Source organism: Zalophus californianus, chromosome 16 (assembly GCF_009762305.2).
Source record: "Zalophus californianus isolate mZalCal1 chromosome 16, mZalCal1.pri.v2, whole genome shotgun sequence".
NCBI lineage: Eukaryota > Metazoa > Chordata > Mammalia > Carnivora > Otariidae > Zalophus > Zalophus californianus.
In genome coordinates this window covers 31,056,847-31,075,323 of record NC_045610.1, presented here as the reverse complement: position 1 = coordinate 31,075,323, position 18,477 = coordinate 31,056,847, and the positions used below count along the sequence as shown (strand labels likewise).

The following is an 18,477-nucleotide window of genomic DNA, read 5'->3' as shown; positions in this document are numbered from 1 at the left end:
CACCTAGACGCATCATAGTAAAACTGCTGATAACCAAAGACAAAAAGAAAATATTAAAAGCAGACAGGAAAAAGAGAGAGAGAGACTTATTACTGTCTCAACAGAAATAATGAAAGAAGACAGTAGAATTATTTCTACAAACACCTTGGCACTTTAGAATACCCAACAATAATAGCCTTTGAGAATAAAGGTGAAATGAAAATATTTTCAGACAAAAATAGAATTCAGCAGATCTATAACAAATGAAGTTTTTTAGGAGAAAAGAAATTATCCCAGGTGGAAGCTGAGAGATGAAGGGAAGAATATAGATCAATTAAAAGAGTAACTATGTGATTTGAGTTCAGTGGATATTGGCTGCATAAAGCAATAATAATTGTGTCTGGTAATTTAAAGTATCTGTAAATTTATTGATATGCAGCAACAATAGTATATGAATTAAAGGGTAGAGTTCAAATATTCCAAGGTCCTTGCACTGTATAGAAAGAAGGTAAAAAGTATTAAATAACACTAGCCTTTGCTAGGTTATAGATGCATGTTGTAATATTTAGGGCAGCTAATCTCTAGGGTGAATGTGTCCACCCAAAATTCTTATGTTGAATCCCTACTCCCCCAGTGTGATTGTTGGGAGGTGGAGACTTTGGGAGGTAATTAGGATCAGTTGAGGCTAAGAGTAGAACCATCATGAATGAGACCAGTACCCTTCTAAGGGTCATGAGAGAGCTTGTTTTCTCTCTCTTTCTTATCACCATGTAAGGATATGGAGAGAAGTTGGCCATCTGCAACCCAGAAGAGGTCTCTCACCAGAATCCAACCATGGTGACACCATGATCTATGTCTTCCAGCTTCCAGAACTGTGAGAAATAAATTTCTATTGTTGATAAGCCATCCAGTTTATGGTATTTTGTTAGAGTAGGCAAAACTCACTAAGATACCACAAAAAGATTAGTACAAGTATATAACTACCAAGCTACAAGAAGGGAAAATGAAACAATGAAAAAATTCAATCAATATAAAAGAAGACAAGAAATATGAAATATAAGAATATACCTTGGTTGTAATAAACAGAGAGCTTACAGTAAAATGAGAGCTTCAAACCAAAGATATCAGTGATAAACTAAATGTTAATGGACCAAATGTTCCAATTAAAGGCAAAGATTTTCAGGTTTTATAATAAAACAAAGCTCAACTATTAACTGTTCACAAGAGTCATCTGAAACATGGAGATATTGTAAAAGGATGTAAAAAGTAAACGAATGACTACAGAATGGAAGAAGATATTTGTAAATGACATATCTGATAAAGGGTTAGTATCCAAAATAGATAAAGAATTTATAAAACACCCCCAAAACAAATAATCTAATTAAAAAATGGGCAGAAGACATGAACAGACATTTTTCCAAAGAAGACATACAGATGGCCAACAGACACATGAAAATATACTCAACATCATTCATCATTAGGGAAATACAAACCAAAACCGCAATGAGATACCATCTCACACCTATCAGAATAGCTAAAATCAACAACACAAGAAACAACAGGTGTAGGTGAGGATGCAAAGAAAGAAATGAAGGGGGAACCCTCTTGCACTGTTGGTGGGAATGCAAACTGATGCAGCCACTCTGAAAAATAATATGGAAAGTCCTCAGAAAGTTAAAAATAGAACTACCCTACAACCAACAATTGCACTACTAGGTATTTACCTAAGGAATACAAAAATACTAATTTGAAGGGGTACATGCACCCCAATGTTTATTTTTTTTTAAGATTTTATTTATTTATTTGAGAGAGAGACAGGGAGAATACAGAGTGAGAGTGCAGGGGAGAAGCAGACTCCCTGCTGAGCAGAGAGCCTAACGTGGAGCTCGATCCCAGGACCTGGAGATCATGACCTGAGCCAAAGGCAGGCGCTTAACCAACGAGCCACCCAGGTGCCCACCCCGATGTTTATGTCAGCATTATTAACAATAGTCAAACTATGGAAAGACCCAAATATCCATTGACTGATGAATGGATAAAGAAGATGTAGTGTAAATTTTACTTAAAAATTTTTAAGTGAAAGGATGTAAAAGGATATGCCATGAGGAGAATAACTGACAAAAAGCTACAGTCGCTGAATTAATATCAGAAAAAAAGCACATTTAGAGGCCAAAAGCATTACAGATGAATAAAAAATAAGCTTCATGATAAAAAAAAAAAAGCTTTCATTTGCTAGGTAGATGTGGCAGTTACATACTTATATGCACCAAAGAGCATAGGCCAAATATATATAAAGCAATAACTGATGGAACTAAAAGGAGAAATAGGCAAATCTAATATCTTAGGAGTTTTTAATCATACTTCTTTCAATAACAGTATAAGTAGTCAAAGATAATCAGTGAAGGTATGGACATCTGAACAACAAATTGGTAAACATAATCTAATTGTAACTTAAGGACATTCTACTCAATAATTGTAGTGTATACACATTCTTTCCAAATACATGTGAAGTGGCTAAAAGGTTAACTGTATCATTGGTCATAAAACAAGTCTTACCAATTTCAAAGAATTGAAATCATACAGAATATATTTTTAGACCATAGTGCAATTAAGCTAAGAATCAATGACCAAAAAACTACAAACTCCCCTGTGTTTGAAAATTAAGGAATACCCTTCTAAATAACTCATTGTTCAAAGGAAGAAATCAAAATTTTATTTATTTTTAAAGATTTTATTTATTCATTTGAGACAGATGCAGAGAGAAAACATGAGCAGGGGAGAGGCAGAGGGAGAAGCAGACTCCCTGCTGAGCCAGGAGCCCTACGTGGGGCTCTAGCCCAGGACCTGGAGATCATGATCTGAGCCAAAGGCAGATGCTTAACCATCTGGAGCCACCCAGGCACCCCAAAATCAAAATTTTAGAATTAGAAAATATTTGAAACTAAAAGATCAAGAAAACAGTGCATAAAAATACTTACAGGATGCGTCTTACAGAAAATATCTACCTTTAAATGTAGGTATTATAAAAGTAGAAAGACAGAAAATGATGAGTCAAGCAATCATCTCAAGAAATTAGAAATAGAAGAGCAGGTTCCAAAGAAAATGGAATAAAGGAAAAAAATAGTAGAAGCAGAAATTAAGGAAAGAGAGAACAAACTTATAGTAAAATCAGCAAAGACCAAAGTTGATCTTTTGAAAAGAGTAATAAAAGTGACTAATAATAAAAGTAACTATCTAGCAAGACTAATCAAGAGAAAAACAGAAGAAAAATAACCTATTTTGGTCAGAAAAAGGGAAAAATCATTACAGATCTTACAGATACTAAAAAGATAACAAGAGAATATTATAAACAATTTAGGTCATTAAATTTTAGACTTTGATAAAACAGAAAATTAACATTAAAAATACAATTTATTAAAACTAACATGGGAAAAATGGAATATATGAATCATCCTATAACATCAAAGAAATTGAATCCATAATTTTAAATTTTCCACAAAGAAAACTCAGTGCCAAATGGCTTCATTAGTGTATTCTACCAAACATTTAAAGAAGACATAGCCGAGGTGCCTGGGTGGCTCAGTCCTTAAGCATCTGCCTTGGCTCAGGTCGTGGTCCCAGGGTCCTGGGATCGAGCCCCGCGTCGGGCTCCCTCCTCGGCAGGGTGTCTGCTTCTCCCTCTCCCACTCCCTCTGCTGTGTTCTCTCTCGCTGTGTCTCTCTCTGTCAAATAAATAAAATCTTTAAAAAAATAAAATTAAAAAAATAAAGAAGACATAGCCAATTATATACAAACTGCTTCAGAGAACAGCATAAAATGGAAAACTCCCAAACTTATTTTATGAGGCCAACAAAACTGTTACGCCAAAATCTGACATGGACGTTATAAGAAGTGAACAGGACAGGGTCATCTCAGTCATGAAGATGCAAAAAGCATAAACAACATATTAGGAAATGAAATACAGCAGTGTTTAAAAAGGTTTAATGTATTATGACCAAGAAAGATTTATTCTGAGAAAGCAAGATTGGTTTAATGTTGAAAAACTTAACAATTAACTCACCACATTAACAAAATAAAGGCTAGTGAATATATTTTCATCTTAATGGAGAAAAAGCATTTAATAGAAGTCATCTCCATTCTATGATTTTTTTAAAAGACTTTATTTATTTATTTGAAAGAGACTGAGTGAGTGAGAGAGAGCATGAGCAGGGGGAGGTCCATTCTATGATTTTAAAATCTTATGACAAGCCCCAAATAGAAAGGAACTTTCTTAATCTTACAAAGGACACCTATACAAAAAATCCACAGCAAAAATCATACTTAAGGGTGAAACATCCTGTGATGTACCATCAGGATGGTACATCAGGATAAATCCAGACTGCTTTGTCATCTGGTGGCTCCACCCATGAATCCAGAGCCCCAGCGATGGACAACAATTTGCAGCTTCCCAAACTGCAAAATTATGTAGGCCAACCCCGTTGCACATGCTCTCTATTAAACAGAGGTCCTATTGCTATTGTACAAGTACTTATTTATAAGTGCCTCCCAAATTATTACTGACACTAAAACATAAATGAATTTATGACCAAAAATATGAATTAAACAAGTAGTTTGGGACAAATGCCTTTAGATACTGAATGCCACAAATAGGAATTTTCAGGATAATAACAGTATGTGGAAAGAAAATCTCTAGCTATATTTCAAGCTAACATCAGTAGGGAAAAGAGATTTTAAGAATTAATTGCTCCACTGTATATTAATAATTTCAACACAAATCAAATTAGAAGAAACTTGGGTGGTTTTGTTTAATAAATCAAACCATGTAGTGTTGGAAAAAAGCTAAGTATGTAAGGCAAATATATCCTTTCTGGAATTTAAATGGGAAAAATATGCAGTGCCCCAGATCCTAAAAGATGCATGATGTTTACATCAAAAGAACACAGAAAGAAGTTTGAGAAGGCTAATTTGAGGATAAAAAATGAACTCCTGACTTGGAGAAGAGGTAATAAAATGATGAAATCATTTTATCCCTGTTGTAGTGCATGGTCTTTGGAGGCAGATTAACCTGGGGAGAAATATACAAGGTCCTTGTGATCTTCTGCCAATCAATTAACTTCTCTGAGGACCAGTTGTCACTAAGTTTAAAACGGCAAATGGACGTGATGTAAGTCTCCCCCTACCAACCAAAAAAAAAAAGTCTCTTTTTCTACAGTCATTCCTCTTGCCCCACTTGAAAGCTACATCCTCATTTTCCCAGATGACAAAAAGAACAAGACAAGATGCTCCAAAATTTCCTTAAGAGATCCAAAATTAAAAGCTCATTCCTCAAATTAAAAGGGACAAAGAAACCACAAAAGGTAACCATTCAAATGAGCCTCACAAGCTGTGGGGCTAAGGAATTCACTGATGGATGAGGGCTGCCTTATGCAGATAGAGTATTTCACAAATCTGTTCCAGACCTCTGCTGAAGTTTCTGCCTCCCTCAGAAATGTATTGGCATCATTAATGCACACTGGAATGGCCAGCATTCCCTCCAACTAGCTGTGCACAAAAGTAGGTTGCATGCTCACTCACAGGGAGGATCATTTGCAAAAGGAGACCAGAGAAGCAGGGTGTTCATGCACGTGCAAAAACCTTGCTGAGAAGATGACTGGTTACATTAGAGGTGATCAAGCTTCCAAAGGACCAGGAAAACTCAATTATGCTGTTAAGAGTGTGCACAGCCAAGTATGTGCTGAGCTGTTCTCTTCCCTTGATTCTTGCCAAAAAGGCTGATGTGCAGCGCTGCTTATTATGTGTGTGTTTTTTTAACTCCAGGGCTCCATGGAACCCTTTCTTAGAATGTCAGAGACTAAGAAAAGTCCCAGATCTTGTGAGCCAACCCAAACCTGGCTGGGCTCAGAGATGGATGATATTCCATCAGGGGCTGGCCCCTGTTCCTCTAAGAATGGATTCAGGAGATGGGGACATACCATTGACAAAGCTCCCTCCCAAGGGTATGAGAGTGTATTGAGAGAACACATCTGAATGTGGCCTCCCCTGGAGGCTGCCAAGAACCTGGAGGAGGAGGAAGGAGCTATCTAGAGAAGGGGATGGCTGTGAAGGAAATAAGCTTCAGCCCTCCAGAGTTGTCAGTCGGGGATTTAGAGGGGCTTAGAATGGAAGCAACACAGAGAGAATAAACCTTTGATAACCACCTTTAGGGCAGGCAAAAATAATAATTAGAGTAAAGATCTTTGCTCTGGCAGAAGAGCCCAGAAGGATTAAATCACAGTGACCCCAGTATTAAGTCGGCCAGATACCGTGCTGATCTCTAAATGCATTATCTCACTTAACCTTCATGATGTCCTGGCAACAGGGACTATTATTATCTCCTCCATTTTGCAGATGGGAAAACTGAGGCTTTAGAGATTATGCAACTAGTCCAAGGCCCAAAAGCAGCAAGCATTGATTCACAACTGGATGCTGCCTCTCCATTGAAAATAATCCATGGCTTAATGAGGTGTTTAGCATACCAGAAGCATTCAGTAAATCACACTGGATTAATAGAGACCTGGTGCTATTCAGCTGTGTGACTTTGGATAAATTGCTGGACCATTCTGGGTTGCATTTTTCTAAAAAGAGTTTAGACTAGATGCTTTCTGGGTTATGAGACAGCAATGAATGAGTCATATGGTGAGCCACCATTTAAAATAAGCTACCCATCTACTCATCAAGTCTAACCAGAGCCCCCAATGTAACTTTGACCCAGGTCCCCTTAGTGTATGATGAAATTGTTTCTCTTTCTCAAGAGAAAAAAAAAAAAATGCATGGGGCTGGAAAGCACATGCATTTTTCTAGAGCACCCTGTGGCTTGGTTGGAGAGGACACTGCCATTAACAGAAGGCCCTTTATCACAGTTGCCACTCCATTGTCAGTGACCAGATTGTCCCATTTGTCTCCATCAAGAGCACTGCAGCCACACCGGATTTTAAAGGCCCCCATGAAGGGCTTCTCTCTTTGCTCAGCCTGATGGCTCTTTTCTGGCAATTGAAATGCAGAGTTCTTTTCTATCAAAATGACCACACAAGGACAGGAGAAACCTATTAGAATGTGCTCAGAGCACAACTGTGACCTTGAATGTTTTCAAATGCTCCTTTTCTCTTCTTTTAAAAAAAAATCCTTTTCTTCTTAAAGCCATTAAATAACAGTTCATGGGCAGAAATGATTGGACTATAGAATTTGTTGTTTTTACATTCATTCTTAGGGACCATGACCTTACCATACAACATCCTTTTCTCAGTTACCACCTGACTGCCTCCAGACATGTTCATTCCCTCGATCCAGTCTCCATCAAAGCCTTCTCCTCTGGAAAACCTCCCTTGAGTCCATCAGGCAGATGTGAGCACTCTTTGTAGGAATGAATTATACTTGAGGCCAGGACCCATGATTTCTCTCCCTGCCATTCTCAGTACCTCAAAAAGTGCCTGGTGTAAGATAGGCATTGAATATGTATTTGGTGATTGGATGTTGAAAGAATGCTTCAAAAACTCAGTTACAACATTAAGTAGTAGATTAAATGAAGTATAAGTTATGAGAATATATATATTTTTAAATAATGGTTATTGATGGGTCTAAAGCCAAACAGTAATTATACTGATGACCATTTTTTTCTTTAGACTTTATAAAGTATGTGACTTGAACAGGCTCTAGACTGGAGAGAGGGACATATATATTTCTTGACAATCCAAACACACTTGCATCAGAGCTTACATTGAGCCTTAACCCAGTTCCTACCACCAATGAAAGGATCAGCCAGCAAGCATCTACAAGAAACAGGCTGGCCATCACTGCCCTAGATCTGAGAAAGAGGGAATGAACCACGGTCAAGTTACGTGTCCCAGCTGGAAAGAGATCGCTTGGTGTGGAAGAGTGAAGGTTGAGTTACAAAGTGACTCATGTTAAAATAAATCTATACAAGGAATTAAATTCAGAATATCACTCTTCTCAAACTTCGACCAGTTAGTTCTGTGGCCCTATTCAGACAAAGTTGCTACCTTGAAGAACAGATGCCAGAGAGAAAATATGTAAGAATCTTCCATCCCTTACACAGGCAAATGTCATTCTGTGGAAGGAGTGACTATAAATTCAGTTAGATGCAGGTTGAAATCCTGCCTTCTAGTAGCTCTGGGACCTTGGTCATGCCACTTACCTTCTGGGCATCATTTTTTGTCACTAGAAAAGTAGAGATAGTAACACTTGTCACATATTTTTGAAAGTAGGCATTCAATAAATGTTACTTTCCTTCTCTCCAGGCAGTAGGCCAGTGGTGAGGTGTGGCGAGGGGAGAACTGATAGGGCAACTTTTTAAATTGGGAAGAAATTGGCCCGATTTCCAACTGGGAAAGGTTTACTGTTGAAATAAATTGGTTGTGGAAAGGAGCAGCAAATGTAGGTAAATTAGGGCTCTAGACCCAATTCCAATGTGAAAAGTGGGGCAAGCTTTCCCAGACAGCACCAAGTAGTTCTCTGGATGCCACTTGGGTGTTTTCTAATTCAACTCAATTCTGACACTCTCTACCCAGATATAGCACCAGATTCCACAGGTTGAGGGCTCAGTCCCACAAAACTGCCCCTGTCCCATACCCCCTCACACTCCAGATGTCAGTCACTAGCTCAGGTCATTATCTGTGCTTCTGTAAATCTGCTGTAAATCAAAGGTTCCCAAGGCCCCCTCCTCGGGTTTGATTAATTTACTAGAGCAGGTCACAGAACTCAGAGAAACATTTTACTTACTAGAGAGAACAACCAAGAAAAGAGATATATTGGTCATATTAATGACCAAATATATATTTCTTATAAATCACAGTATTGTAGTAGAAATCTTCAGAAATTGGAATCTATGTCAAACCACTCATTTTAATTCTACAGATATTTATTGAACACCCACTATGTGATAGCTATTGTTCTGGGCCCTGAGGATATGGGGAAGAATAAGAGATGATCCCTGCTATCAGAGAGAGAGTTCACAAACTGTCAGGAGAGACATTCACTGAAGATGCATGCATATATGAGTGATGAGCATTTTGAAGTGTGCTATGAAAGCATATGGGAGCACAAGATCTAGTCTATACTGTCAAAGATCACTTACCTGAAAGTTCTGCTGATGTTGAGAACAAATGAATGAATAAAGATAAAATGGTAGGTTTTATATTTTCCTCCACCACTCGAATTACGCAGATATTTCTTGCATCCCTACTATGCGCTAAGCCTTGAGGAAACAGAGATAAGAAAGAAACTATGAAGAGTCTCTGCTCCCCCAAGGCCTTGAAATCCACTAGAGAAGAATGAAATAAACTGCAGAGAAGCCAAATCCTACCATAAATAAAAAGCTTTGAAAACAGGGGAGGGAATGGTAGCTCTGCTCTCCCAAGGGGAGATGAGAAGCATGCAAGGGGGGAATCCAGCACTGGGGTTTGGATGGCAATTTCCATGCTACCCCCTGGGCTTTTACACTGTGAATATAAGTGATGCCTGCAGTGGCAGCTGGTATTGTTAACAACTTGAAGCATTAATGTAATACAGTGATGCCCTCAGAAAATAAATAGAGCTGATAAAGAAATTAACGTGTTCAAAAATAAATGCATCATCTGCTGACTTGTTCACATCTTCACACATGTTAGAGTTTACTCAGAGCTAGAAAGAAAGAATATAGCGGTAAAGTTAAACTCACAAGTGATAGCCAGGAGGAAGGTCATTGTCCCCCTCCCCAGCCACATAGAGTAAGTGACTGGAGAGCTTCCAATTCCAGGGCCCTTTCCAGTTTTCAAAGTACCTGCACATTCAAATTGCATTTGTTATGTCCAAGAAGCCCTAAAAACAATGAGTGCAGGTATGTCTTTTCCACTATACAGGTAAGGAAGCTGAGACTCAGGAGGAATAAGTCATTGCTAGTGTCACATGCTGGAGAGTGGTGAAGGGAATAGTCGAAACCAAGTCTCCCCTCTAATGATCTCTGAATACCCCAGGGCTACTATAATGTGCATGTGAGCCACCTGGGAGTCAAAATGCAGAATAGGATTCATAAGTCTGGGGTAAGGCCTGAGGTTCTATACTTCCAGCAGGCTCCATAATGTTGATGCTACTGGGGAAAGAGCACGCTTCACCATGAAAGATAATCATGGTCTGTAATTTTCAAAAGAAATTATCTTGCAGGGTTATGACAGTGGACCATCCATCTTTCTCAAAATACCAAGCGGTTGTCTCTCAACAACTTTTACCCAAACAATAACTATTCTCCTTTGACCTGTCTGGGGCCATGGAAAACTATAGTTCATCTACCTCAGTTCTTGTTCTTGTCTTGGTCTCTTCTGTCTCTTTCTGGGTCTATCTCAGTCTCTGACTCTCTGACTCTATTATCCTCTCTCTCGTGCTTGACCATCAAAGCACATCCTTGAGTTAACAGTGAAAAGTAATGGCTCACATTGTGTTCTGCCTTCTGAGCAAAGGCCTACTCATCATGCTGCCTTTCAATATAATAGGCAATGACAATTCATCTTCATAATTCATCAATCAATATATACTCACTAACTGCCCCAGTGTGCTCAGAAGATACTATGCTTCAGGACAGCCTACCTAGGAATGAGATATAAAATGGTTTGGGACAAAAAAAAAACCAAAAAACCCATGGCATCAAGGAATAAGATGTGGAGATATTTAGGGGAAATCAAGATGTGCTCTTGGATGTAAGAATTGAAAGAAACTATGTTTAATGCTGTGAAGTATGTAAAGAAGTGTAAGACATAGTTATTTCTCTCTAGGACACATTTAATCTACTTAGGGAATTGATGAGAGAATAATTACATTCATGTTTATTAATGGTAGGGGCTAATTATTAGTATATTTGTTTGATTTTGTCATCTAGCATTCATTCCCCATTTTGTGACTGAGAGGATGGGGGCAATATGACCCATTGGTCACTGTCTGATGAGGCTCCCAGTCACAATGCCTTGCTTCACTGTTATGGGGTGAACATATGACCTAACCCAAATGAATCAGAGACTCTCTCCCTGGAATTTGAACTTTGAGCAGAGTAACAAGAAGACTGAAAGTAATTGGAACTGGTATCCTGGGTGGCAGTGCCCCAAGACAATTCTCCACTGGTTCTTGCCAGAGCTTCTTTATCTCCTGTCCTTTCTGAGTATTGTTCTTATTGATTATGTGAGTAATCTTATAGCCTTTCAATAGATTCCTGTTCTACATAAGTAAGGAATTCCAATTTATACAAACCCTAGTGTACAGTTTTATGCATTATATAATTTAAGCATCACCAAAACCAAAAGAAATAAGTGCTATTCAATCCAATAAGGAGTATTCTGTCTCCCTGAATTCTGAATGAATTGAAAAAAAGACAAAGATACCAAACATATCATCTTTATTATCGATAGAGCATATATTTGCAGATGATTGGATTTTTCAGTACTCCAGAAGTAAATAAACTCACACAAGGTATCTCTGGACAACGGCAGACCTCCTAATAGAGAGGCAATCCTCTGTAAAATGTATGGCAGGGAGCAACAGAGAAGTAGACATAATTCATGTGGGTAACCCAATCCCAAGAGGAAGCAAGGGAGGAGCTGAGCCAAGCATAATCTACTTGTTCTTCACAAATGTGTCGATCAAGTCACTTAATTCCCTTGCTCCACTCTACACTCCCCCCTCCAAGGTATGACAAGTACAAGGGAGGAAAGAAACTAGGGCTCTTACTCCATTGAGCTCCTTCTGAATGGAAAGAAATACCTGGAGAGGGGAAGAATCACTCTTCCCAAGAGAGATTGGTCCCATTTTAATAAGCATTTCCGGGAATTTGCTAAACACTTTATTTGGATTACCTCATTTAATCCTCATGATCATCCTCTGAAGTTTCTATTGTTAATATGCCCATTTTATAGATGAAGATATTCAGGCTTGGAGAGGTTAACTAACTTTCCAGCATACCCAGCTAGTGTGTGATGAAACCAGGATCCAAGCCCAAACAGTGTGACCCCTGATTCTGTGTTTATGTCACTGTGCCAAAACAGCCTCTCTAATGAGGAAATTGACACCAAGAGAAGTCAACTTACTCAGATAATAATTGGTCGAGCCAGATTTCAAACGTGGAGTCACATCTGTCTGACTGCCAATACCATGTACTTAACCACTATACAAATGCACAAAAGACCTAAGAAAAATTTGAGTGCCAGCAAACACTCAGAAAAGAGAAATGTGAATTTAGCCTGGAGCACTCATGAAAGCTATCATAGAGGGCTGGTGTTTTGAGATGGGTATTCAAAGACAGGTGGTATATATTTTGAAGAAGACATTTCAGTCTGAGAGACCAGCATGAATTCTAGATTGTTGAGCAGGGAGTAAGCTTAGAAGACATTGACTCCATGAGAAATGTAAGGAAACAGGGATCTTGCAGGGAGGGAAGAGTAAAAGAGGGAGAAGGGGGGTGACCAGAGTAGATGAAGGGATCATGTGCACAGGAATCAGAAATAATGTTGAATAATGAGCCTAACTGTGAGGATTTTAAGCCAGGCCAAAAAAAAAAAAAAAAAAAAATGTGGGTTGTCTAATCCTTGGGCATAGTTTGAGAGAAAAGTCGGCCACAGAACGTGTCAGTGATGTCCATCATGGTTTAGAGAAGGACAAGCCCAAATTTAAGAAACCCAGTGGGGAGCCTGGTGAGCACCTCAGTCCAAAAGGGAGATGATGAGGGCCTGCACTCGGCTGGTGAAAGACCAATGGGAAGGAAGAGGTGGCTCTGAGAGCCATACTACAGCCATCTACAATTTGGTGATATGAATGACCTAAAGGATGGAGAGAAAAGAACAAGTTTCTAAGCTGGAGGACTTGAAATTATCACTTGGAAAAATGGGAGAAATAGAAATTTGGCTTTGGAGCCCCCCATCTCTTCTTCCTGGGCCTCCTCCCTCACCACCCTTTACCTACACCAAGATTTGATCTCGGGAAAGGGCCTAATTAATCCCTACAGCAAGTGTGTATGACAGGCAAGGACTAAGGCTTCACCACTCTCAGGAAAAAAAGCATTGACAATTGAATGGTGTTTTTTAGTTGTCCCAATTAGAGAAATCCAGGCACAAGCATCCAACAGAGGAGGAATTTGAGAGAAAAGGGAGACCTCCTGCTCTTGGGAAATGGTGCTGTGTCAGTGCTTCCTCTGGCATGATGCTCCCAATGTGCCAGGCACTCTCCTGAATGCCTTACATATATGCTTGCATTGAACCCTAACAGCAATCCCCTGAGGCTGACACTGTGGTCCCCACTCTAGAGATGAAGGATGAGGCATAGAGAGATTACACCTTGCCCCAAATAACATCACAAGAGGTGATAAAGCTGGGGTATAAGCCCAGGCAGGCTGTTTCTTAGAAGAGTAGTCTTGATGACAAAATGAGAAGTTGAGGCAGTACAATAAAACCATTGTATCAGCACTTATGGAACTTTCTTTAAACAGTAGAAATTCTTATTTGATTTATTCCAAGTTACATCTTACCCAGGAGACAGATAGATGATGGATAGATAGGTAGGTAGGTAGGTAGGTAGTTAGGTAGGTAGATAGATAAACTATTCCAGGTCAAGGGAACAGAGTGACAGCCAGGAATCTGGAGCTCCTCCTATGTGACCTAGCCCTTGTCCCATGTTGCTGATTCTAAAGCTCCTACATGGCTCCATGGAAACCCAATCTGAACACAACCTCAGTGCAAAGCATCTAATTCCTTGCCTCTGCTCTTCTAAGTCTTAAAGAATATACACAAGGAGAAGCAGAGATTGAAATATCCACTTTATTCATGGACCCAATCTGCTAATGGCTAGACTGGAAAATGCTGTGGGGTCTCTCACCACCATCTCTGAACTAGCTCACTCTACTGGTAGAGATAGAGACAGAGGATACAAGCACCCATCACAAGGTCAGTCAGGTTGGAGGTCAAGAGAACAAGAGAAAAGAAACCTGGCTGTACATAAACCTTGTCTAGCAGAGAAATGTCAGGCTTTCACTCTTCTAATCCATCTCACATATTGCTGGGAGAGAGGGGATAGAAACAGGGTGACTTTCACAACTCTACGGGCACCATTCTCATAGAATACAATCTGAATGATGTCCTTGGGTGGAGAGGTCAGGGGTATATTCATGGTATATAATGACCTGTGTAGCCCAAGTATCAACCAATCAAAATGAAACCTGAACATTAAGTAGTCATACTTGTGCATATCACCTTAAAATCAAGCTGGAGGGAAAAGTGGTTGAGAAAAGTTAAAATCTGGTGGAAAGCACACAATTAGATCATTTCTGGCAAGCCACCTTATGGTTCATCAATCAGCCTATACATTGATTAGGTGCCCACCTTGGTCCAATTAATAGGATCCAAATCAGCTAATACTCATATGGTGACTTATGCCAAAAGAGTGCCTTAAATGGGACTGTGGAGCTGAGGGGTTCTTCTGAGTGTCAGCTTTTCCAATTCACCCTCATGCATCCAGAACATCTTTAAAGCCCAGTTCAAAAGCCTATTTAGCTCCATGAAGGCTTCTTTGCTTACCCTAAATGGAGATATTTTTCCCTTCTCTATTAGCTCTCTTAACAGTTTGTATGATACTTTTACCCTTCATTATGTTTTAATGCCCATCTTTTCTTTGCCAGTTTAGACTATAAACTTCTTAAGGACAGGAGATATGCTTTATTCATCCCTGTATGCCAGTGGTTCTCAACCAGTGGGGATTTCAATTGCCACAGCTTGGGGTAAGCATGGTGGAAGGTGGAAGGTGCTATTGGCATCTGGTGTGTAGAGGACAAGGATGCTGTCAAACATGCTCTAGTGCACAGGACAGCTGCCCCCTCCTTGCCCCCAATATCCTATATGTCCAAAATGTCAACAGTACCAAGGTTGAGAAATCCTTCTGTATCCCTAGTGCTTGGCACATAGTAGGTGTTCAATAAATGTTTGTTCAGTGAATAAATGGATAAATGGATGGTTTGCATTTTCTTAAGTAGATTAACTCTTGCCTGAACCCCCTCATTATGGGTTGGCTCAGCAGTGATGTGATTGGTGCCTGTGGACAGATGGTCAGTCACAATGACTTGCATTTTGTAAGATGATACATGGTAAGTCTGCTTCTTTGGATGGAATGGAGAACCCTTCAATGGTTCTCCATTGCCTATAGATCAAAATGCAGGATAGCAGATAAGGCCCACCATGACCAATCCCTGCCTACCATGTGCCACTCCCTACAACATGTCCCATTCTGTAAATATTGGACAACTCAGTTGGATCTGCATGTTGGTGTATAAATAGCCAAGCTATAATAAGGTTATAATGAAAATGTGCACACATCCCAGCATGTTTATAATAAATCCAGCCAATGATTTTCTTTATTGATGGTTCTTAATATAATGAGGCAGATCCTTAGACCTGTGGATACCAGACTAGGATGCTATGAACCAGTGGTTCTTAAATCTGGCTGCATATTAAAATCATCTTGGGGGTGCCTGGGTGGCTTAGTCATTAAGCGTCTGCTTTTGGCTCAGGTCATGAGCCTAGGGTCCTGGGATCAAGCCCCGCATCAGGCTCCCTGCTTGGCGGGAAGCCTGCTTCTCCCTCTCCCATTCCCCCTGCTTGTGTTCCCTCTTTCGCTGTCTCTGTCTGTCAAATAAATAAATAAAATCTTTAAAAGAAAAAAAGAGTTTAAAATCATCCGGAAAGCTATTAAAACATTAAAACAGCTAAACACCTCAAGCCCAACCAATAAAACCAGAATCTCTTGGCAGGTAGGGAAAGAAGGGCGAGATTCAAGACAAAACAAAACCTCCATGTTTTGTACAGTTTCTAATGTGCAAGAAAACTGCCATGTAGATCATCAGGAGCTCTTCATAGAGGGCAACCTTCCAAAGATGTAAGTGGCCATAGGAAAATGTGGTTTCCCCCTAAAATGAAAGTGACCAATGAAAATCTTCTATTTTACACAGAATGAGAGGGAGAGTGGGGCGCAGTTTCACACAGTGGGAACCAAGGCCAGGAAACCCACATTGGAAAAGTTGACCTGATTTCTTTTGGAAATTCAGGCTAGGAAAGTATAGGGAGGATCGCAGGCCAGCTGGATTTGGGAATGCCAAACCTCTGATTTCCTCTCGACTCATTCTTTAGTTATAGGAACTATATAATGCATGAGTGTGGTGTGACTGTTCATAGACAACACGTCGAACTAATGATAGAGATCTTAAAGTTTTTTAAAAGTCTTATTTTGATGAGAGTCTCAATGAGGGGTGCATATCAAAATCATCAAAGAAGAATTTTGAAATCAAAATCTCTGGAGACAGAACCCATGTTTTTTTGTTTCTTTATTGTAAATTCCCTGAGTGATTTTTCAGGATTCACTCCTGGTTAATTGTAACTCCTTAAATAAACCAGCATCTGATATAAAATCAGTTCACCAGTTCATCAGACTTAAAAGCAAACAAGAACAAGAAAAAAAAAAAAAAAAAAAAGCAAACAAGAAAAAAAAAAAGAAAGAAAGCAAACAAGAAAGACCAGTATCCAAAGAAAAAGAAAAAAAGAAAGATCAGTATCATTTTCTGAATGTACTGAATTCCTGTTTTGGGGTGGTTCATTTCCAAAGGCGTTTATCCCTAAATAAACTAAAGGGTATTACTTGGAGACCAAGTGGCAGACAGCTCCATCCAGGACTGAGCTGCAAGTAGGCAAAGTTCTGTTAATAATGCCAGCATCTGTTCAGTGTTTTCAACTGGAAAGCAACTATTTCCCATCTAACTTCACCTATCCACTCCTTGGAGTACTAATAAACTCTGAAACAAATAATACATTATATGTTAATAAAAAGAAGAAGAAGATAGAAGAAAGGGGAAAATGAAGAGGGGGAAATCAGAGGGGAAGACAAACCAGGAGAGACTATGGACTCAGAAACAAACCGAGGGTTCTAGAGGGGTGGGGGGGGATGTGTTAGCCTGGTGATGGGTATTAAGGAGGGCACGTATTGAACGGAGCACTGGGTGTTACACTCAAACAATGAATCATGGAACACTACATCAAAAACTTATGATGTAATGTATGGTGATTAACATAACATGATAAAATAAATTTAAAAAAAAAGACTGTGACAGATTCTCTCTTCCCATGCCAATGAATTGGGTTGGCTCTTTACAACCACTAAGATTAATTTACAGAAATATGTAATAAAAATCTTTCAAGGAAAAAAAAGGCTTTGAATGCTTGTGGATTGGAGCATGGGCACCATGCAGCTAACATCACATCTATGCCAATGGCCATTTGCCATGCTGTTTTAGGTCTGCATCTGCTGCTGGTTAGCAAAAATTCCATTCACAGCTGTCCAGATGAATCAAATGTCCAATTAGCATTTCTTGCTCAGTGACAGGATTCTGCCCAGAACAAAAATCCTAAAACAGAAAGCACAACAGAACAGAAACTTTTATTCATATTCTTGCTGAAAATTGTACTCTGAATTCTCGACTGTCTTGGGGGAAAAAAAACTTATAGGAAGCTAACAAAGTCTTCTAACAATGTGTTTTTTCCCTAGATGCAGTTAAGTTCAAAGAATTTCAGTTCATTATATGCATGCCTTCCTGATGAAAAGCCTCAGTCTGTTCTTTCCTGTTCCTCAGTTCTAAAGACCATCAAAATCGTAAGTTTGCCATCATACCAAAATGGAAGATTGAGTTACCTTCCACTAATAAAACCAACTCCTGTTTTCAACTTACATGTCTAAGGTAATAGAAAAATGAACTCAGACTAATCTTCAGATTTCCCTTAGCGCTGATAACCAGAATTTGTTTTGTACTTGTATATTTAAGTATGCTAAGGTACTTGGCAAAATAACTAGAATTCTAACTCAAAAAGACTCATAGTAGAATAGCCCAAGAAGCTACTTGTGTCCTCCATTGTTGAAAACCTTTTTAATGGTTTTCCATCTCACACAGAATAAAATTCTGGAGTTTAGATGTGTCTCCACACTTATTTTGACCCTGTCTCCCCTTGACTTACATGACCCAGACACACTGGCCTAATTTCAGGTCTCTCTCTCAGTAAGCCAGCTTCTTCTCTACCCCTGGACCTTTGCACATGCTGTTTCTCCAGAATACTTCCCCTACCTCTGTCCTTCAGAACTTTAATTCCTGTGATAGTCCTTCTTTGATCATATTTATTTAGCCCCATCTTCCTCCTATTGTAAAACCTCTCCAATTCCCTTCTTGGTTTCTTTGTAGCACTTATGATAGTTTGTAATTTAGTTTTTTATTCATGCACTTGTTTTGCCTTTATCTCCCAGTATAAGGAAAGACCCAAAAATCCAGAGCTTAAGTTATTCTTGTTCATCATATCTCCACGGCCTAGCATAGTGCCTTTTATTTACTAGCATCTCAATAAATGTCAGACATCTATAAGAATGAATGAGTGAATGTCTGAATTCATGAATGAATGAATGTGAATT

General features: G+C 39.2%; 1 protein-coding gene across 1 annotated transcript in view; it reads left to right on the top strand.

Annotated features, from left to right (window-relative positions):
• Positions 1-17,673, top strand: part of STXBP4 (syntaxin binding protein 4) — a 228,133-nt gene extending 210,460 nt beyond the window's left edge. The window contains exon 17 of the mRNA XM_027568028.1: positions 17,569-17,673. Within this exon, the coding sequence (XP_027423829.1) occupies positions 17,569-17,578 (10 nt within the window). The 3' untranslated portion in view covers positions 17,579-17,673. The remainder of the gene's footprint in view (positions 1-17,568) is intronic.
• The last annotated feature ends 804 nt before the right edge of the window (positions 17,674-18,477 follow it).